The following is a 23,765-nucleotide window of genomic DNA, read 5'->3' as shown; positions in this document are numbered from 1 at the left end:
GTCTATAAACTTGCTGTGGACCCTGAATAGAGAATACTGAAACACTGCTGCTAGGGTAAAATACAGGGTTAGGTTCCTGCCAGCCTCTGGTCCCAACATTTTAATCAACTGATCAATGTATAACCTTGGTTTACCTGTATTTCTTTTTAAAGACACTATACGTAATGTACATTGTTAATTGATTAGCAATGAACTCAGGCCTGAGCAAACCTTATCTAACACACATATAATCTTTCTGTAAGGCACACCACAGCCTTCTTGTGCCAGGAACACTAGACAGCACATCACTACACTTGGAGGCCATTAAACTACAAAATCACCAAGAAAAAGCACAAAAACAGGGGTATCTAATAGAGTTTACAGTATAAGGCACAAGAAAACAGAGTTGCCTTGTTTGACCTCAGCGTTGGGCGACTTGAATATTTTGCCACTCTGCACGTGTCCATGAATACAGCAGGAGCAGAGTGAATATTGGTTTGAGGGTTAACAAATACATTTTAGCAAGTAGGCAAATTAACAAATACAGAATCTGCAAGTAATGAGGATCAAACTGTAGTTAAATCTAAATGGATAATGATAAGTGTGACAATGTGGAATCTAAGTGTTAAAGATTGTTAAATAGAAAAGACAAAATGCAAATTAAGAGGATGTAGACACTATTTCATATACGTCATATTGTCAAAAACTGAAGAGTCTGATAATGCCTAGACTATGGGGAAACTGGAATTCTTATACACTGTTGGCTGGCATACCAATTGGTTCGATTATTTTGGAAAGCAATTTGGCAAAACTAGTAAAGCTGAAGATGCACATGCCTATGATTGGCAATTAATTATATTTTAAAGTATATAGTCTATGTGCAAAAGGAGACATAATTCAAAGATGTTCACTACAGCACTGATTTCAACAGTGATAAATTAGAAACAAGGTAAATATCCAATTGTAGAGAAAAGCAAAATAAACTGCAGTACAATTGAAGGACAGATTTTAACGAATAAAATAAATTTGCTGGATAAACTTGGTCAATTTCAAAACGCTAATGTTGAAGGAAAAAATCATGTGGCAAAAGGATGTATATATAGTGTGACAAAATTTATGCAAAGTTTAAAAACATAAAATAAACTGATATTATTTATGGACACATATATTTGGGTAAAGTATACAAGCATTCATAAAAGTGAAACACATAAACTGTAACGTAGTGGTTACCTCTAGGACTAAAGTAAGAGAAAAGGATGAGGTGAGGGAGGAAGATTTGAAGTTATAGTCAGCAGTTCTCAAAATGTGCCCTAGGTTCACCTGGTGGCGATGGTAGGGGTGGCCCTTGAGATGCTTTTGGGGAGAACACAAGGTCAAAACTATTTTCATAATAACATTAAGATGTTATTTGCCTTTTGCTCTCATTCTCTCACAAGTGTACAGTTGGCTTTTCCAGAGGCTACATGGTGTGTAATATTACAATAGATTGAAAGTAGAAGCAGGTTAAAATAATCCAGCTATCTTCTACTAAAACAGACATGAAAGAGATCTGCAAAAAGGTAAAACAATTCCACTTTCCTTACTAATTTTTCTTAAAAAGTTATTTTCCGTAGAAATTTTATGTTAATATGCAATTTATGAATGTTATGTATGTATATTAACATGTAACAGATTTACTGTTTTTCAAAAAGAATAAATATTTTTAAAGTATTGTTTTAATTTCTAAAATAGTAGGTATCAATAAACAGGACCCATATAAACAAAAGCTATTTGGGTCTTTAATATCTTTTAAGAATGAATTCATTAAAATTAGCCCACTCCTTGAAACCTAAGCTCAGCCCTACTCTTGAGACCTTTCAGTTATTACTTACTATCAGGAAGCTCCATCCCCTGATTTTGCATAGCTCACTCTCTGTTTATTTACATGTATCACCACTTCCAAGAGGCCTCCCATCTAAAAGAACCATCTTATCTTACCTTATCTTTCTATACATTACTATGACCTGACATTATATATTTGTCTACTGTTTAGTCTCTCTCACTGCAAGGCAAGCTCCTTGTCAGCAGGAGTATCTTTTCTCCAGAACCCAGAAAGGTATCTGGCAATTGTAGATACCAATTTATTATATTTATTAAATAAGGGAATTAATAAAAATTATTAATTCATATTAACAATATATTTAGTATTTATAAAATTTTATCAATTTCCTTACCAGTAATGGAATTTATAAAAGCAAAATAAAAACTTTGCTTAAAATGGATGGCAGTACAGGTGTCTGTCAGTTCATACATCTGAATATATGATATATTTAATCACAGAAATTTAAAATTAATTTATAATGATCTCTATTTGCAGATTACACAGTATTATGTATTGAAAACCCTAAAGATTCCACCAAAACTGTTAGAACTAATAAATGAATTCAGTAAAGTTGTAGGATACAAACTCAATATAAAAAACTGTCACACTGAACTATTAGAAAGAGAAACTAAGAAAACAATCCCATTTACAATAGCATCAAACAGAGTAAACAACCTAGGAATAAATTTAACCAAGGAGGTGAAAGATCTGTACACTGAAAATTGTAAGACATTAATGAAAGACACTGAAGAAGATACAAATAAATGGAAAGATATTCCAGGCACACAGATTGGAAGAATTAATATTGTTAAAATGTCCATACTACTTAAAGTGATCTACAGATTCAGTGTAATCCATATCAAAATTCAAATAGCATTTTTCACATTTTGATGTGACAAAAGATTAGGGAAAAAAATAAATCTGCAATGCCTATCACAGATAAAGGATTAACTCTCATAATATACAAAGAGTTACTACAAATTTTCTGAAAAAAGTAAACCACTTAGTAAAAGTCAATGGGCACAGACAAATAGATAAAGAAGTTGTGGTACATATATACAATGGACTATTACTCAGCCATAAAAAGGAACAAAATTGAGTCATTTGTTGAGATGTGGATGGACCTAGAGACTGTCATACAGAGTGAAGTCAGAAGGAGAAAAACAAATATCGTATATTAACGCATGTATGTGGAACCTAGAAAAATGGTACAGATGAACCAGTTTGCAGGGCAGAAGTTGAGACACAAATGTAGAGAACAAACGTGTGGACACCAAAGGGGGAACCACGGTGGGGTGGGGATGGTGGTGTGCTGAATTGGGTGATTGGGATTGACATGTATACACTGATGTGTATGAAATTGATGACTAATAAGAACCTGCAGTATAAAAAAACCAAAAAAACAACTAATACTAAACTTTCTTTGGGTTATTTGTATGGAAATATGTCAATATAAATGTTTCAGACATTACATGAAATTTCTAAAAATCTTACATGTTCTGGTATAATGTTATAAGTCATAATTCTAGTTATTACTTTAAAATGAATATCTCAGAAATAACTAAATTTCCTTGTCAATTGCATTATTATGAACTTTCATCAAATCTTTAACTGTGGTCATTTTTTTTTTTTTGCGGTACGCGGGCCTCTCACTGTTGTGGCCTCTCCCGTTGCGGAGCACAGGCTCCGGACGCGCAGGCTCAGCAGCCATGGCTCATGGGCCCAGCCGCTCCGCGGCATGTGGGATCCTCCCAGACCAGGCCAGGAACCCATGTCCCCTGCATCGGCAGGTGGACTCTCAACCACTGCGCCACCAGGGAAGCCCTAACTGTGGTCATTTTTAAGTCTTTTGTCATTTACAGACAGTTCTGGGTGTACTCTGATGCTTTTGCAAAAATGTTCCTATAAAAGGGTTTCATCTTCAAGGAATTCATGGAAAAGACTCTGACAAGTACAGGTTTCTGGTAACTAACTATACTGCTGAACTGAATGAATACGCATTTTCAGAACCCTAATGGAAAACTGATGAATTCACAAAAGTGCTAATAGAAGATCAAGATGAAAAAAAAAATTAATTACATGGGACTGAGTGAACTGATGAGGATGATTATAATTTTTTGACTTTCTGTTTGAATTAAAAAAAAAAAAAATCCCACAAGGACTCAGAGGCCAAAAATACACAAATCAATTTTCACTGCAAAGTAAAGGAGCTGTTACAGTGGTGGATTACTGGACTGAATGTCAATATTATGACATAGTATGAGTGTGTTTCGTGTTTGGTAATTGCAATCATTGTTGCTTTTGTTGTGGTCATCCATTTGCAATGCTTGGTGTCAGTTTATCTCTTGTAAAAATAAAATACAGTGTGTGTGTGTGTGGAAAAAAAAAATCCTACAGGAGTAGGAGAGGGGAAAGTCAAGGGAAAGGGAAACAAGTTGCATCTTGAAATACTTGAAGTGGTAGTTTATCAAGCAAAGGGAAGAGGTCTTCCATTTATACTTTCTTATTTCAAAAACAAGAATACTTTAAAACTGGAAAACTTTTTTTGTAAACAAAAGAGAAAAAGACTATGCTCATTAGATCTTCTATTTAAAATGTTCTATAATACTATACTATTCCCTCAAAAAAAAAAGTCAATGGGCAAAGGATATAAACAAGCAATTTATAGAAAAACCATTCTAAATGTCCAATAAATATCATATTAAGTACTAAAATTAAACTAACAATGAGATATCACTTCTCACTCAACATACTGGAAAAAATTAAAGAATGATAACCCCTACTGCTGGTCAGGATGCAGGGAAAGTGTACTCTCTTATACTGTTAATAGAAATATAAATTGTTGAAATCTTTCAGAATACAATCTGCTTATATTAAAATTAAAACTACACATGTCCTCCCACGCAGTAACCCTACCCTATAAAATACATTCATATTATGAAACATTTGGCAGCCATTAAAAAGAATTAACTAGGTACTCTGAGACACAAAATCATGATGTATTTTTGAATGGAAAAAAGATTAAAATTTTTTATTTTAAAATTTCTTTATTTAAAAAAGCAATCCATAAAAAATAATTTTAAAGTTCCTGATAAAAACAAACTGTTTAATGTGATCCCAAATATATATAAAGTCATAGATGTGTGTGTCTTTATACACAAAGATATCCACGGTGATGGTCATCGAAATGTAGTTATCTCAGAGGTAAGATTTCGGCTGATTTTTACTGTTTTCCACATATTTTTCTACCATGTTTAAATTTTCAAGTGTGGCCATGTATTATTTATATAATCAGCTTCTGTTTCTTGTTTTAAATCAACTTACTTTCCCCCTGCTTTCCTTCCCCTATTAAATCAGCTTCCTGTTAAATTTTACTGAAATGTTTCTCAAACCTGTCTCCTCCTTTATATTCCCAGAGTTTAATCCTTCCTCATCTCTCACCTGTACAACGGAATTAGCCTAGCTAAACATTTTGCCTCCATCAATTACTACCAATTTGCCTCCAAGTAAAAAATACATATTTTACTATGCCAATTCCCTCCTAAAACTCAATCAGTTCTTCACTGAGCATAAAATAAAGACCAAACTTTACCAAACGATTCAAAACTTTCTGGACTCTAACTCCAAACTATCCTAACTGTTCAACTTTTATTTCTTTGTTTATTCATTCATTCAACAAAGTGTGCTTACTGTGTGACAGACACTGTTCCAGCACCTACTACACAACAGTGAACAAACAGCCAAAACTACAGGTGCTGACCTTGTGGAATTTATATAGTTCTATATATATGGGGGGTGGAAATAAACATAATGAAGAATTATACAGGCTCTTATAGAAGTAATCATAATGAACAAGCAAATTATATAGTGCAATATGATTTATAATAAATATGTATTTTGTCATTCAGATATATATTTCTCAGATATATTTGGGTCTTTATCACAGTTCCTGGCTCACAGCTACTGAAACTCTTAGAATTTCCTAAGGGTTGAGAGTGATAAAGGTGTCTTTCCTTATGTTAATGAGGTGATTGGAGTGCACCTAAGAATGGGGGCTGGTTATCAGAACCTTGAGATTAGAGGCTTGGAACTTTTGGTCCCACTCCCTGATTTCTGGAAGGGGAGAGGGGCTTGAGGTTCAATCAATCACCACTCACCAATGATTTAGTAATCATGCCTATCTAATGAAACCTCCATAAAAACCAGAAAAGGAAAGCTTTTGGGCCCTTTTCCAAGAGCTTCCACATTGGGGAACATGCTTCCATGTGCCACCATTCAGCCTCTATGCATCTCTTCATCTGGCTGTTCATCTGTATCCTTTAATATCTTTTTATAATAAATTGGTAATCTAGTGAGCAAATGGCTTTTCCTGAGCTGAGTCATTTTAGCAAATTAACTGTACCAGAGGAGGGGTTGGTCAGAACCTCTAATTTGTAGCCAGTCGGTCAGTCAGAAGCACAAGTAACAACCTGGGAAGTGGAGGGTGGTCTTATGGGACCAAGCCCTTTACCTATGGAATCTGATTCTATCTCCAGGTAGACAAGTGTCAGAATTGAGTTGAATTCTTGGGCACCCTGCTGGCATCTGAGAATTGCTTGTTGTAGGCAAGTCTATACACACACACACACACACACACACACGCATGCACGCACACTGGGCTTGGGTCTGGGAACCCCTCTACATATAGTATGTAAGAGGATAATTGTTACGAGAGAGAGAAATGGAGTGCTGGGCAGGTTGGGAGAATGGGGAAGGTTTATACTTTTTAAATTGACTGATCAGGGCAGCCCTCACTGAGGTGACACTGAATAGACTTAAGGCAGTGAGAGAGTCAACCTGGGGAGTTTTGAGGAAAATACCCTCTACCCCAGATTGTATGTGAACGCTGTAAGGTGAGAGAGGGACAGTTAAGTTACAAGAATAGCAAGGAGGCCAGTGTGGCTGAAGCAAAGAAGGTGAGGGGACAATGGTAAGAGATGAGGTCAGAGAGGCACCAAGACAGGGGTCTAACCCAGAGCACATGGGGCCTCATGGGTTCAACAATAAGGACTTTGGCCTTTACTGTCAATGAAACTGGAAATGTAACCAACACTGAGGATGCCTCCCAGCGGCAGTCCTTAACTGACAGATGTGTAAATTCTCAGGTTCCCTTGTCCCTGACAGGACAACTGTGAGGTATAATCCACACAAGTCTCCAGGGCTCCCTGACAGGACCAAACCAAAGTTACCAACTGTGAAGCACACCTTCAAGTGGCTTTCTTCCTTTTTATGTCCCACCTGCCTGCAACCCTGCAAGTTTTCCTGGAATTACTTTCTAAATTATGTTTACATGAATCTTTGTATCAGGGTCAGCTTCTGGAGAACCAACCTAAGACAGGAAGCTACCAGAGTTTTATGTGAAATGTGGCATGATTTATTCAACAAATTGAAAGCTGAACCACTAACTTTTCTTAAAATATATAATTTCAAACACCATGTCTTCACACATCCTGGTTTCTTTCCTAAGAAATAACATCTCCTTTCTTCCTTTCCTGAGGCAAATGCCAATAAAGTTGGCACTGTTTTCCAAAATGCCAACTCAAACGATCCTTTCCAGCATTTTATGGCAGCATGTTTTGGGGGAGGTGACTCTACCAGAATATAATTTAAGGATCGATTATCTGCATTTTCTATTTCTATCTAGATCAGATTATTGAGAAGAAATCTTATCATCGTAATTATTTCCCCGAAGTGCCTACTTAGCACAGTGCTTTGCACACAGTAAGGGTGAATACAACTTGCTGAATTTCTGATCACTCCTTGTAAGCTTTTCTTCTCGTACTGGACCCAATATCAACTTCACAAAAGCCTCAATTTAAATCTAAATTGGGACTTTCCTGGTGGCACGGTAGTTAAGAATCTGCCTGCCAGTGCAGGGGACACGGGTTCAAGCCCTGGTCCAGGAAGATCCCACATGCAGCAGAGCAGCTAAGCCCGTGCACCACAACTACTACTAAGCTTGTGCTCTAGAGCCTGCAAGCCACAACTACTGAAGCCCACCACCTAGAGCCAGTGCCCCATGACAAAAGAAGCCACCACAGTGAGAAGCCCGTGCACCGCAACAAAGAGTAGCCCCCGCTCACCATAACTAGAGAAAGCCTGCGCACAGCAACGAAGACCCAATGCAGCCAAAACTAAATAAATTTAAATAAAATTTTTAAAAAATCTAAATAATATGTGGCAGAAATCAATTAATTTTAACATGATTGAGTTATTTTTTCATGTGGAGACTTGATTCCAACAGTTTTTATGTCTTTGCTATAAAGGAGCACAGAGAACTTGGGCTTTTAAGACACACACATGCTATACAATGTCTTATGACACTTACTTTGGGGAGAGCACCGGAGGACTGACAAAAGACCGAAGTGCATCTTTCACCATGTCTTGCATGAGATGGGTTCCAAAGACCTTTTTGTTATCCACCAGGAAAGTGGTCTTAAAACAAATGTTATATATATTAGTAATGCTGTCACAATCTTGACATATTGTACATGTAGTTGTCATTACTGTGACATGAACATACTTCTTATAAATGCCACAGAATACAAAAGAGATTAAAATGTAAAAAGTTGGTGGAAAATTTCTTTTTCCACAATGCCTCCACAATGGGTACTACTTATTAATCCCTATTTAAGGTGTATTCTGATGCAGGAGAACAAAAAATGTGCAGAAAAAATCTCTCAGGTCAAGAGTAGTAATATTGAACTAGTGAAAGTGAACTGGTGGGTCTGAATATGTCAAATGAGCTAATATACAAGAAAGGGTTTCATAAATTATAAAATATTTAATGGTTACAAACATCAAGTCAGTCGATAACCATATCTCTAATAAACACCTTGGAATACATACAAACTTTCTGAAATTGGAAAAAATATAGTTAAAATAATAAATTATTAAATTGAAATACACTACTATTTAATAATAATTTACATTTAATTTTCTGCCCTTAACAATCTCAATGTATCTGAATATTTACTATACTATACCTTACTTGATTTCCTAACACATTTGAGTTGTTTCCAGTTTTTGGTGATCACGAACCAAACAGCTTTAAACACAGGCATGCATACAGGTTTCTAGGAGAATGTCAGATTCCACTTCTCTTGGGTAAATAAGCAAGAGTAAAATTTGTATATTTGTTTTTGTAACAATCTGCCATCATTTTCCAAAGTGGCTATAGCACTTCATATTCCTATCAGTAATGCATCCTCTCCAGTGCTTGATATTTTCAGTTTTGTTCTTTTTTCTTGCTTTATTTTAAAGATATTCTGATAGGTGGATAGTGGTATTCCATTGTGGTGTTAATTTGCATTTCCCTAACTGTTTTCTTACTGTTACATTTATAGAATTCTTTTTATGTTCTCGATACAAGTCCCTTGTCAGACATGATCTGCAAATATTTTCTCCTACTCTGTAGAGTCTCTTTTCATTTTCTTAAGTGTCTTCCACAGAATTAAAGTTTCAAATTTATCAACTTGTCATTTTTTTTAATGGACTGTGCTTTTGATGTCATACCTAAGAATTCTCTACCTTTCCTAAAGTCACGAAAATTTTCTCCTATCCTTTCTTCTAACAGTTTTATGGTTTCACATATAGTACTACATAATAAAGGACTAATTAAGGATCAGAACTTCTCTGGACTTTCCCCTTGGTTCCGTTGATCACATGTCCATCATTTTGCCAATAGCACACCTGTCTCATAGGTAGTACTGAGTCCCCCAACTTTATTTTTTTTTACAAATTTGTTTTGGCTGTACTAGTTCCTATTCCTTTCCATATAAATTTTAGAAGCAGCTTGTTGACATCTACAAAAATTTCTGCTATGATTTTGGGATTGCTCTGAATCTGTAGATCAGTTTTGGGGAGAACTGACATCTTAAAAAAATATCAATTCTTCCAATCCACAAACAAGATGTATCTCTCCATTTATTTAAGTCTCCTTTGATGTCTTTCATCAGTACTTTGTAGTTTTTCAGTATACAGGTTCTCCAAATAGGTGTTAGATTTATACCTACATATTCCATTCTTGATGTTATTGTAAATAGTACTGCTTTAAATTTTTTGATTTGCATTGTTCATTGCAAGTATATAGAAATACAATTGCTTTTTGTAAATTGGTCTCATATCCTGTGATATTGTTAAACTCATCCACCAGGTCTAGGAACTTCTTTGCAGATTCCTTGGTACTCTACGTAGATAATCATGTTGTCTGTAAAGAAACATTATTTCTCAGTTTCTCAACTGTATGCCTTTTATTACTTTTCCTGCCTTTTTCCACTGGCTAAGATTTCCAGTACTATGTTGAGTGAAAGTGGAGTGATGAGAGTGGACATCCTTGCTTTCCTCCCAGCAGGAGGAAAGAATTTAATCTTTCGTCATTAAGTATGATGTTAGCTATAGGTGTTTGGCACATGCCCTTTATCAGATTAAGGAAGTTACCTTCTATTCCTTGTTTTGCTGAGAGTTTTTATCATGAATGGACGTTGGTTTTGTCAAATGGTTTTCCTCAATCTATTGAGACTTTAGATTATATGGTAAATTACACTTTAAACACTGAACCAACCTTGCAATCCTGGGATAAAACCCACTTGGTCATGATGTATTCTTTCTTTACATATTGCTGGATTTGATCTGATAATACTTTAAGATTTTTATGTCTATGTTCATCAGGAATATAGGTCTATAGTTTTCTAAGCTTGAAATGTCTTTGTTTGGTTTTGGTACAGAGGTAATGCAGGCTTCATATGATGAGTGCCCTTGTCTCTTCTATTTTCTGAAAGAGACTGTGTATAGAATTCTCCTGGAGTTTTGTTGGAAGGCTTTTAACTATGAACACAATTTCTTTGATAGATACAGGATTATTCAAATTTTCTATTTCTTTTTGAGTGAGTTTTGGTAGTGTCCCTCACGGAATTGGTCCATCTCATTTAAGTTTTTGCATTTATGGACATACAGTTGTTTAGAATATTCCCATATTACAATTTTAATTTGTTTAGGGTCTGTAGCAATTCCTGATATTATTCATCTGTATCTTCTTTTTTTCTTGTTCCACCTAGTTAGAGGTTCATCAATTTTAGAACCTGCTTTTGGCTGCAATGATTTTCTCTATTGTTTGTCTCTTTCCTATTTTACTCATTTTTGCTTTTATCTTTGTTATTTCCTTCTGCTTCCTTCTAGTTTGATTTGCTCTTCTTTCTCTTAAAATAGAAGCTTAAATTATAATTTCAGACCTTTCTTCCTTTTTTTCATATGAACATTTAGTACTATAAATTTCTCTCTAAACACTGCTTAAATTGTATCCCACAAATTCTGATATTTTCATTTTCATTCAGTTCAAAATATTTTCCAATTACCCTCAATACTTCCTCTTTGACCATGGGTTCTTTAGAAGTGTGTTAATTTCCAAATATCTGGAGAATTTTCCAGATACTTCTGTTACTGATTCCTAATTTAATTCCAAAATAGTCAGAGAGCATAGTTTGTATGATTTCAATTTTTTTTAATTATTAAGGTTTATTTTATGGCCCAGAATATGGTCTTGATGAATATCTAACACTGTAAGTCAATACTTCTGTTACAAAAATATACCACTAACTGTGGAATAGCCTTTAAAAGCATCTACCTTTTGTTCCATCCATCAATAAAACAATGTCAATACACAGTATTTGATGTTTAAAGACATATTTTGATACTAAGTGGAACTTACTTGTAATAGAGATCTTGAAAGAACACAAGGTGACTGTTCACTAAATTCACAGAAAAAATCCTAATAGATACACAGAAAAAAAGTGTCATTAATAGATTAAATAAAAGCTGAAAATGTTTGTATACAGAGAGTAATTTTTACCAGACCTTGTGGGAATGATACACTACCAAAGTTAAAATAAGAAAGATAGCTAAAGATCATTTCTGTAAGAATTGTCTAATTGTATGAATGGAAAAATGGATAATTTTGGAGCCTAAAATTTATTTTTAACAAACTTACCAGTAACAGTATTATGTGGATACCGATATTAAATTTGTACATCATGAAAATAACAGTATCAATAATAATTTACTAACTAATGACAGAGATTTACTTCCTACTTCACAGAAATAAATACCAAGTAACCAGGCTAACTGAATTCACATTCTCTTTTTTCATAATTAATTTCTACACCTTGCACACACTCCTCAAAGTGAATATTCTCCACCAGAGAGAGATTCTACTATTCCACATTACAAAGAAAATTAAAACAATTTACCCCACAGAAAATCCCTCAACTTCAGCCTCTAAACCTCTAGTTGTATCCACATCTGTACACAGATCCTTTCCTTGCCTACTTTAACAACAGATATATTAAAGACTCCATTCCTTCTGGCTTTTTCACAAACATTACACACTTTCAATTATCCATACTTTGCTCTCCTAGATATTAAAATTCGTCCTCTCTACCAGATCGTTCCCATTTTCATTTAAACAGTCAGGTTTCTCTCAACTTTAAAAAGAAAAGAAGATCATCACATGATGTCACATTTTCCTCTCAACTGCTGCCTTCTCAGCCAAACTTTCTGAAGAAGTTGGCTGCACCCACTGTCTCTACTCACTCAACTCAACTCTCATCCACCTTCAACACATGTAACCTGGCTCTTTGCTCTAGCCACCACTTGTTCCCCATTACTAAATCCAATGGACATTGATTTTGGACCTTATTCATCTCTTTCACTTGACCTCTCAGCAGTGTGACATCCTTCTTGAAAAACCTTTTAAATGACTTTCATATGTTTCTTCCTCTGGCTACTTCTCAGTTTGTTCTGTAGGTTCAAAGTTTAGTTCCAGAAAACCTTCTTTTCTTAACCTGTATATTTTTTCCTCGTAAATTTTGAAGCATAAACACTCATGCTTCGATTACTATCTATGCTGTAATAATTCTAAAATTTTAACTCTAAGCACAGACCTCTAAACTCTATCAATATAGCCAATACTATCCAATATCTCTACTTAAATATATTAAAGGTACCTCAAACTTTACTTCACTAAAACCCTCTAAGGTCCTTTGAGAATATCCCCCTTTGAGTGTACAGCACCAAACGTGCATGTAGACTTACAAGACAGAAGCCTAGAGACCTTCCTCAGAGCTCTCTCATGCCCCATATTTAATACATCACCAATATTCTATCAATTTTAGCTCACACATAGCTCTAACACTGACAACCTCACCATCTCCCTGCCATCCTTTTAGTCCAAGTTACCATCTTCTCCTCCCTTGGACTGCAGTACTGGTTTCCTAATTTATCACACTGTGTTTACTCTAGTCCCTTCCAATCATTTCTCTACAATGCAGCCACATCTTTGCACATTCTTGATCCTATTATGTCACTGTCCCCCCCACACACTGATCTTTCTTGATAAAACTAATGGTTTTCCTTTGCTCTGTGAAAAGATAGAAATCCTTAATGTTGCTTAAATGGCCTTGTCTGGTCTGCCTACCTCTCTAGCCTCACCAAATCCCCCATCCCCATCACTCAATGCTCCATTCTGCTACTTTTCTTTTAGTTTCTCAAATGTATCATGTTCTTTCCCATCACATGGAGGAGGATTCAGCTTCCTGCACCTGGAACTGTCCCCCTACTGTCCCAAATGATGTTCACCTAACTGTTAGATCTTAGCTTTACCTTCACTTCTTTAAGAAAGACTTCTCTGATCATTTAGGTCAGTTCCTTCATCATATGCTATATGTTCTAGTTCCTTTGCTTCATACTCCCTACACTGGTTTGTAATTCTATAATCATTTTTATGATTATTTGATCAATTTCTATCTCATACTACACTGTAAGCCTTATGACAGGATAGATGATATGCTTTTGCTCATCACTGTATACCAGCCATAGCACAGCACCTAGCACAAAACAAGCATGTTGGCTGAATGATGAATGTACATATACTGTACTTGCTATCACAGTTCATCTGTACTCAATTTCTTATTGCTAGTATACATCCCTAACAGGATACAGTCTATAAAGTCCACTATTTACCTCATTTAAACTAGGTATATCTTCTTAATTAATCCACAGCTGTCAAAAGTATCATCTTATGGGTTCCTAAACTATGAGTTTCCCTTTACTAGTGTCACTATCTTCCCCCTTACCACTGGTTTTTGCCCTATATGCAAAATACCAAAAACTTTGAAAATGAAGAAAAACGCAAAAAACAAAACTATCATATAGCATTCCACTATCTATAAATAGTCATAATTAATATTTTGGTATTTGTTATTCTAATCTTTTGAGAAAGAATTTGGTTGAAGTTGACTTTGTCTCTGAATATCTTTTCTGTGTGCAACAACATATATAAAAAATATATTTTAAAACTTTCAACAGGGACTTCCCTGGTGGCACAGTGGTTAAGAATCCGCCTGCAAATGCAGGGGACATGGGTTCAAGCCTTGGTCCGGGAAGATCCCACATGCCGCAGAGCAACTAAGCCCATGCGCCACAACTACTGAGTCTGAGCTCTCGAGTCCATGAGCCACAACTACTGAGCCCGCGTGCCACAACTACTGAAGCCTGCACACCTAGATCCTGTGCTCCACACAACAAGAGAAGCCACAGCAATGAGAAGCCTATGCACTGTAACAAAGAGTAGCCCCTGCTCGCCACAACTAGAGAAAGCCCGCATGCAGCAATGAAGACACATAAATAAATAAATAAATAAATAAATAAATAAATAAATAAATAAATGTATATTAAAAAAAGAACATTAAACATAACTTGACATTCACGAACATTTCCCAATGTCAATACTTCCCATGTCAATAGTTTTCTATAAAATTTTTTATGGCTCTGTGACATATATTGTAAACATACCACAGAATGGATATTGTCACCATTCAGTATTTAAACTGTTACTAGTTTCTGAACATTACAAAGGATGATGCAACAAACACCTTTTTTCTTATTCTAAATGTCTAGAAGGAGAGTTTCTGGTCCAAGTATACACATTTTTAAGACTTTTGAGAGAGAGCCACTGGAGTATAAGAGAATGAGTACTTCCCTTTACCAACATTAAATATTATTATACTTTTCAATCTAGCTGTTATAAATTGCATTTCTTTAATTACTAGTAAGGTTAAGTATCTTTCATGTTTATTTCTTTTTATATATGTATGCTCGTGTCCTTTCCCAATTTTTCATTGGGATGTTTATTTTTATCTTACTGATATGTAGAAGCGCTCTCTAGAACCTGGCACTTTATCCTAATAATAACAGGTTTCCTATGCAGATCCACCAGACTATTTGGTCCCTTATCTTCCATAACTTTAATCTTTTTCTCTACTCGTGGCCCCTGCTGCACTCCCCCCACTACCACTCTGTCTCAAGTCTTTCAGAGATCCAAATTATTCCATTACTATGCCTTCTTCATGTCCAGTGACAGCAGTCCAGGCCTGGCTCCGCCAGCTCCCCTCTATTATGACGTGTCATTATGCATTCACCCCGCCCCTGACAAGGCAATCCATAATCTTTTGCCAGAATATCAAGTTCCAACCATTGCATTATACTTTCTTATTCCAATTCACATTGATCTCCTTTTCTAAAATCCTACAATTAATCTAGTGAACACAAATATATATTCATGTATCAATTAATGATTAGAAAAGCAGATGGAGAAGAACAATAAAATCTCTATTCTAATTCTCTTATAACACTAACTAACCATCTAATTGGGTTATAAAGCCCTGTAAACCTTAGTTTGTTTAGCTGTACAATAAACTGCAAAATGAACTGGCTTGTGTGTATAATCTTTTTTACTTTTAAGACTCTACGATTCTTATGACAGAATAAGGAAAAACTACTAAAAAGAAAGGAAACACAAAAGGAGGGAATAAAGGCATAATCAGTGAAAGTTTCACTAAGGAACAAAGACTTAAGCTGAGCTTTAATGATAAAGAATTAGTGGAAGGCTTCCCTGGTGGCGCAGTGGTTAAGAATCCGCCTGCCAATGCAGGGGACACGGGTTCGAGCCCTGGTCCACGAAGATCCCCCATGCCGCGGAGCAACTAAGCCCATGCGCCACAACTACTGAGCCTGCACTCTAGAGCCCGCAAGCCACAACTACTGAAGCCCACGTGCCACAACTATTCAAGCCCGTGCACCTAGACCCCGTGCTCCACAACAAGAGAAGCCACAGCAATGAGAAACCCGCACACTGCAATGAAGAGTATCCCCTGCTCACCACAACTAGAGAAAGCCCACGTGCAGCAAAAGACCCAACACAGCCAAAAATAAATGAATTAAAAAAAAATAAATGTAAAAAAGAAAAAAAATTTTTTTAAAAAGGAAAAGTTACTATAAGAAAGAGCGTAACAGAAGCACAAATCTTTATTGACCATTTATCAATTATACCCCAGAGGCTGCTGCTAAATTCTAGGAATATAAACTAGATAATCTGTCATCTCAAGTAACACAGGTACAGAAGCAACCTGAAACCAAAAGGGAAGACTTCACAGAGGAAATGACATGGGGCTAGAAATTATGTACCTCAACACTGAGGGGGAGCAATAGTCAAATGCATATATATGTATAGTCATGCAAAATTAATCAGCGTACTTATGTCTAAATAACACTATTTTTTTGCCCGTTTTTTACCTTCCTAATTAAAGTATATGTCATTATAGCCTTACCAATTAATAAAACTCCATCTCTGAATGTTTTAACATTCCCCAAATAAATCTTGTGTTTCTATATTTTAACCCATAAAAAAGACTAATCCAAAATATGCTAGCTTAAAAATGTACATACTCTTTTACCCAATAACTTCACTGTTTAGCAATTTATCTTAAGGGGTAAGGAAGCACATGATATAAAGATTTACCTACAAAGATGTTCATCTTAGTATTGTTTATAAGTGTAAAACACTGAAAATGACCTAAATGTAATTCAACGTGAATGGACTAAAAAAATCTGTGGTATATACTCACAATGCAATACCATGTAGCCATTAAAATAATGCAGAAATATGTATATTTGTTGACACGAAAAGATGTTTGTGGTATAGAGACTAGTGATGAAAAAGCAAGTTACCAAATACCATGATCCAATTTTTATATGAAAAAAATTTATACATATGCACATATATAGTATGTGTATATGTATACATGCATGCATAAACACAAACATTTATTTATATAAAAGGTTCTGAACACAGAATTGACGATTCAAAGCCCCATTCTTAAAACTTGGGTGAATTATCTAACTTCTCCACACTTTACGTTCTTAATCTCTAGAATGGATAGTATAAAATCCTTATGAGGATTAAATACAAAAAGTACACACACACACAAACACACACACACACACACGACTTAACTCTCCAGATATCACAGATAAGAGGTGAGCAGCATTATTTACCCTTGGGATGGTCAGTCTCCAAAAAGTAATAAACTATTCTGTTGTTAAATCAAAGTTACATTCCAGAATAGAGATTTGTACTTACCAGGATACAATGTAAATTTGTTAAATTGACCACCTCACAGACAGTTTTTATTCTATCTATTAATCTTGCAAAATAGTTGACCATTTCTTCCCTCTTTATTATTTTTGCGTATCGAGGGAAGGTGGGTGGAAGTAGTCTCTGGTTAACAAGAGGCTCAAAACCCATCATAATGGGATGATCTAAAAAGAAACAAAGGTAACATTTTCAACATTTCTCTGAATTTTAAACCTCAAATACTACTAAATATAAAAAGAAAAAGGCCAGTTTCAAAAGCATCTCTGAATTCTAATCACAATATTCTCTAAATGGATTTTATAATTTACAATTAATGTATCTACACACACACATTTTTAAAATGAGATAAGCAGATTTAATAACCTAAAATCGTACTTCCTCCCGACATTGTGGTGGTAGTGGTGACAGAGAGAGGTTTCTACCTCAAAATTAACTCCAAGCCAAGAATGGGATAAAACAGAGTTAACATATTCTCTCAGAATAAATAAAAGGGCAATGCTGTATTAACCATGAGACTGTGAAGAAATGTTTCAAACGGGAACACAAACATAGGCTTGTCGTCCCTTCATTTTCTGAACTGCAGAATCAACTCACACTCAACTACATAGTAATGTAAAGTGGCAGAGGAAAACAGTCCTCATCCCAATCCCATGAGTTTGGAATGCATTTTGCACTGAGATGTAATTCCAGAAATTCACAATGAAAATAACATATCACAAGAGACCTGAGGGTAAGTTCCTCTCTTCCATTCTTTGTCCTCTGGTGATCTCACTTTTCACAATAGTACAAAGCTCCAAACTAAGTCTTTCTCAACTTGAAATTTCCTGCCACTTTTATAGAAAAAAATTCTGTACTCCAATGGAGTATGCATTGTCAGACTGACTCTATGAGAGCTATTTTACAAATCTAGAAATTGTAGGTAACTGATAAACATGAAATTCTGTTCTGTGTGGTAGCGATTCAACCGACTTCTTCTATACTCTATAGAAAAATGTTTTGCCTCCATTTATAATTTATTTCAATACTCCACTACTCCATATAAATGTGTGTTTTAAAACTTTTCATGTCTGGTTGTGTCACTGAATGAGTTTAACACATGTTCACTTTTATATCTGTATAAGAGTCATGGTTTTACCTTTGTCTGAAAATCATCTTTTAATACTTCCTATTCCCTAAGTACTATAAGATATAAGCAAGCACAGTGACTTACAAGTATCATGTCCTTTTATGCCTCTTTGCTTATACAAACTATTGTCTCTACCTGTAAAACCTACCCCCTTGTTCTTAGTCTGAACTTGATATAGCTTGAATTCTCTCTCATCATTGTTCCTCCCAATGATGTATATACAATGTTCTTTGTATATATACTACTATACTGTCTGTGTGGGATTACATCATTTGTCTCTCTCTCTGAGTTCTTTTGAAAGCAAGAACAGGGTTGGATCCCAAACACCAAATTCCTGGCTCATAACATGCACTGGATACTTGTTTGCTGAATGATAAGATATGCATGCTCAAAATAAAATGAAAGACTGCCACCACTATAATAATTTGAATTTCTGATTTATAATACTTCATTTAGAACTAAGGTAAAAGTAGTAGTAACGATGCTGTAAGAAGCTTCTTTACCATATTAACATGAATACATTTCAGACTTTAATGATAAACGCACAGAATCCAGATACTTAAATAGTCCATTACACTGATTTTCTCTGAAAGTATTCTAATATGCACGGAAAATTATTACCCAGGAATATGCATTTACTCTTAATACATCTATTTTTAGGCTTTAAACCACAAGTAGAAGATAAATACATAATAATACACTCATGAAAATTTATATTACCATGGAAAGAAGTAAATACTAATGGGAAAGGGATAACAAACACAATATATTCTGACTTCAATTTTATACAAACAAAAAAGTGCAATATAAAACAATATTAACTTTTGAAACTCAGCTGTTCTGCACAGCTGATGTTTAGCAACATCCTTGACCTCGACCCACTACATACCAGTAGCAACCTCCTAACTGTAAAATGGATCCAGACATTGCCAGATGTCCCTGGGAAGCCCCAGTTGAGAAACACTGGTCTAGATGAACGCAAGATGCAAGTATAATTCAGTGAGGATAAGCTCAGGATGTCAGAGGAGCGTCTTATCCATGTAAAAATTAGATGAAAGACTTCATAGAAGTGAAGTCTAAGAAAAGACCTAAATGGGGACTCCCCTGATGGCACAGTGGTTAAGAATCCACCTGCCAATGCAGGGGACACAGGTTCAATCCCTGGTCCTGGAAGATCCCACATGCCTCGGAGCAGCTAAACCCGTGTGCCACAACTACTGCGGCTGTGCGCCACAACTACTGAAGCCCATGCGCCCTACAGCCCGTGTGCCACAACTACTGAGCCCATATGCCACAACTACTGAAGACCATGCGCTCTAGGGCCCATGTGCTGCAACTACTGAGCCCATGTGCTTGCAACTACTGAAACCCGTGTGCCTAGAGCCCGTGCTCCGCAACAGGAGAAGCCACTGCAATGAGAAGGCCACACACTGTAATGAAGAGTAGCCCCTGCTCGCCGCAACTAGAGAAAGCCAGCACACAGCAACAAAGACCCAATGCAGCCAAAAATAATAAATAAAATTTTTTTTAAAAAAGACCTACACGATAACTTAGTTAAAGAATAAAATATTAGTCAGGACAAAGTATTCCAAGCATATCAAAGGCCTGGAAGACAGATAATATGGCTGTTTTTCTTTTTCCCTTAGGGAGCTGCAATTTTCCAAGTCATAATTTCTCTGAACTCAAAAGTAAAAATAGATGCATATAAATAGAGTGGGGACAAAATCCCTAGGCACAAAAGTTAGAAGTCATCTACATGTTTCCCTCTATTTTCTACACACATTTAAATTTCCCCCTACATTTTTCTGGACATAGTCCTTGTAAATGGTTAAGTGCTAAAGTGGTTCCTAGTAGCTATTTTTAAGTCTCATCCTAGTAGCTATTTTTAAGTCTCAGCTGTTCTTGAATCTCATGCCTAAGGACTCTGTAACCATACTATACAAGACATAGTAACTTGCCTAACTAGAAAAGAGCATAAGAACTGAGATATAATAAGAGATCAAAGCCGTTATTCAGGATATAGAAGAGTTAAGGAGGAGTGGGGATAAAAGCCAGGCAGGAGTTTGCATCTGATTTCATGGCAACACAAACTACAAAAAGTTAAAGACAGCTTTACCACACAAGCCCTCCCAGAATAAACCGGTCTAACATATTCCCACTAAATTTCATACATCTCTATCACACAATTTATCTCAAGACTGTCTTATATTAAAATAACCTGAATAGCCCTTACTAAATGAGCCTAGAAAAGATGCTAATTCACATCACTTTCTACCCATTGTGTGCTACGCTCAGTAAAGATTTCCTGAATTAAACTGGATACAGATCAGACAACTTCTAGACTCTCTTCTGACTTTACAAGTCTATAGGTGTACAAAAATTATCTTGGTTTTCCAGTTAAAAATACATAAAATTCTTCAATGCCAAATAAAATGATTTTCCCTTCACACTAGCATTCTTTTAAGTATACAATAATAACATATAATTACTATATTCAAAATATTATGGCACATTGGTTTAGAGTGTTTTAGTTACTAAAGTCCTTGCTAGATAACTGACCTTCATTATCAATAGCAGAAAAGTATTACAAACAGCACAAGGTCCTTGGATAAAAGATTTATAGTAACAATGTGCTTTGATTTAACTTAACAAAGTAAGTTATTCTAAAATTAATTAGATGCCAAAATTAAAGATTTGGAAGTGTGTAAGTCAAAAGAGATAGAGACATTATATCGTTTTTGGATAATACATCTCTCCCAAGTTAGGCAATTTATAGTTAGACTTATTGAAATAAGTTTTAGATGCCCTTAAGTTGGAAGGAATTCTAGAAAACAATGCAGAAGCTGCTGAGGTTTTGTTATATTATACTACACTTCTTGGCTACTTGATTTCCCTTTATAAAATGTTATAAAGTTATGCTACGTGAAAGAAGCCAGACACAAAAGGACAAATATTGTATGATCCTGCTTATATGAGGTACCTAGAGTAGTCAAACTCATAGAGACAGAAAGTAGAATGGTGGTTGTCTGGGACTGGAGGAGGGGGAAATGGGGAGTTATTACTTAGTGAGTACAGAGTTTCAGTTTGGTAAGATGAAAATTTCTGGATATGGACAGTGGTGACTGTTTCACAACAATGTACTTGATGCCACTGAATTCTACATTTAAAAATGGTTAAAATGGCAAATTTCATGTTATAAATATTTCAACACACACACACACGTTATAAAAAGGTATTTAACCACAACTGTTAACCTCAAAAAGCATAGTCTCAATGAATATTGTATCCTAATCACTGGTCAGAGTAAGTTATATAAGCAATATAATATGCATATAAATGATATTACAGACACATCTACAAATTTTGGAGTTTCTTTGGTGTGTATTTTTGAATAGGTATCCATGCAACAGATTTAAAAAGTTGCAAATGCAACAAAAGGAGGTACAAAGAAAAGCAAATCTCCTGCTCACTTGTGACTAGTTAATCTCTTGAGAACTAAACACTACTACAAGCTTCTTTCACGTGTGGTTATTTATATATATTTTTTTCAACTTTATTGAGGTATACTATACATATTATACAATACAAATATTAAGCTTATAGTTCATTGTTTTGAAAAATATATACAACCATGTAACTACCACCCCAATCAACGTATACAACATTTTCATCTCCCCAGAAGGTTCCCTTTCATCTCCCCAAAAGGGAGCCAGTCACTCCCATGCCCAGAAACCATGGCACTGTTTCCTCCATGAATAAATCAGTTGTTCCTACTTTGATACAAAAAGAGTCACACAATTTGTACTCTTTTATATCTAACTCCTTTCAGCATAATGTTTCAATGATTTATCCATTATGTTGTGTGCGTCAACATTTAATCTTTTCTACTGCTGAAAACCATTTCATTGTATGGATATACCACTGTTTGCCCATTCAAACGTTACTTTTGTAAACAAAACATCAACATTTTATACACGCTAATCTACTTTTCTGCATTATTTTTTAAGGTGGATTTTTCTTTTGAAACAATTTCAAACTTATAGTAAAGTTGCAAGTGCAGTCAATACCGAATCACTCTCAAATACAATGGGAGTGTTATTCCTATAAAGACATACCCTTATATATTCACGATTAAACAATCAGAATTAGCGAACTAACAATGACCAATTACTACCATCTAATGCTCAGACCTCATTCAAGTTTTGCACACTGTACCAATAATATGCTTCAAATCGACATCAGAATCACAAGTTGTATTTATTTTCATTGTCTCTTAGTCTCCTTCAATCTGGAGCAGTTCTTCTGCTTGGTTTCTATGGATAACTTTGACAACTCTGAAGAATAACACGCCAATAATTTTGTATACTGCCCTTCAATGTGGTTTTCCTGTTTCCTTGTGATTAGATTCAAATTGTTAACCTTTGGATTATAAAAGAAGTGACATTATATTGTTCTCATTGCAACCCATCAGCAAAGTGGAGATTTTAACTACTAGTGGTGTTAACTTTGATCACTTGATTAAGTTGGTGTCTGCCAGGCTTCTTCACTATTGTTACCTTTTCCCTTTCTAGTTAATAAATATTTGGGGTGCAGGGGAAGGACACCTAAGTATGCTCATTATCATCAAACTATCTACTCATTAATTCATTTATTTATATCAGTATGGAACCATGGCTTCTTCTTTTATTCAATTGGTTATGATCTATCATAATTATTTATTTTGATGCTCAAGTTGTCCCCAACTTGGACTGTGTGAATGCCCGTTCAAGCTGTTTTCTGTGTTTAATTGACCTGGCCCATCATTCTCTGAACATTTACTCACTTCCAGCTAATAAGACATTCGAGGCTCATCTTGTTCTTTCCCTGCCCTAGCCCTGGAATCACCCATTCCTCCAAGATGTACTAGTTCCTTTTATTTTTTATATTTTTTCCAGTTTTATTGAGGTATAATTGACCATAAAATTGTAAGATATTTAAAGTGTACAATGTGATGATTTGATATATGTATAATTCTGAAAGGATTCCCTCCACTGAGTTAATTTAACACATCCATCACCTCACATATTTATTTTTTTCCTTTGATGAGAACATTTAAGTTTTACTCTTTGAGCAAATTTCAATTATACAGTTCAGTGTTATCAACTATAGTCACCATTTCATACATCATATCATCAGACCTTATTCATCTTCTAAATGAAGGTTTGTACCCTTTTACCAACCTCTCCTTATTTCCCTCAGCCTCTGGCAACCATGTTTCTACTGCTTCTATGAGT

The 23,765-nt window shown here is 35.3% G+C and overlaps 2 protein-coding genes across 4 annotated transcripts in view; one reads left to right on the top strand and one right to left on the bottom strand.

Annotated features, from left to right (window-relative positions):
* The window catches only part of GOLM1 (golgi membrane protein 1), a 91,405-nt gene extending 76,849 nt beyond the window's left edge, over positions 1-14,556 (top strand). Inside the window, exon 11 of one of the 2 annotated variants that reach the window (XM_070045763.1) lies at positions 14,240-14,556. In XM_070045763.1, coding sequence (XP_069901864.1) covers positions 14,240-14,364 — 125 coding nt within the window. In that variant the 3' untranslated portion in view covers positions 14,365-14,556. The remainder of the gene's footprint in view (positions 1-14,239) is intronic. The other variant, XM_070045764.1, reaches the window with a different exon arrangement.
* NAA35 (N-alpha-acetyltransferase 35, NatC auxiliary subunit) overlaps positions 1-23,765 on the bottom strand; it is an 87,068-nt gene that overhangs the window by 16,227 nt on the left and 47,076 nt on the right. For both annotated transcript variants that reach the window (XM_060301097.2, XM_030832840.3), the window contains 3 exons: positions 17,352-17,530; positions 11,586-11,645; positions 8,208-8,314 (listed from right to left, as the gene is read on the bottom strand). In XM_060301097.2, the coding sequence (XP_060157080.1) occupies positions 8,208-8,314; positions 11,586-11,645; positions 17,352-17,530 (346 nt within the window). The remainder of the gene's footprint in view (positions 1-8,207; positions 8,315-11,585; positions 11,646-17,351; positions 17,531-23,765) is intronic.

The sequence above is a fragment of the Globicephala melas genome, chromosome 6 (genome assembly GCF_963455315.2).
Source record: "Globicephala melas chromosome 6, mGloMel1.2, whole genome shotgun sequence".
Classification (NCBI taxonomy): Eukaryota; Metazoa; Chordata; class Mammalia; order Artiodactyla; family Delphinidae; genus Globicephala; species Globicephala melas.
Note: the sequence above shows the minus strand (reverse complement) of the source record. Positions and strands in the feature narration are given on the sequence as shown.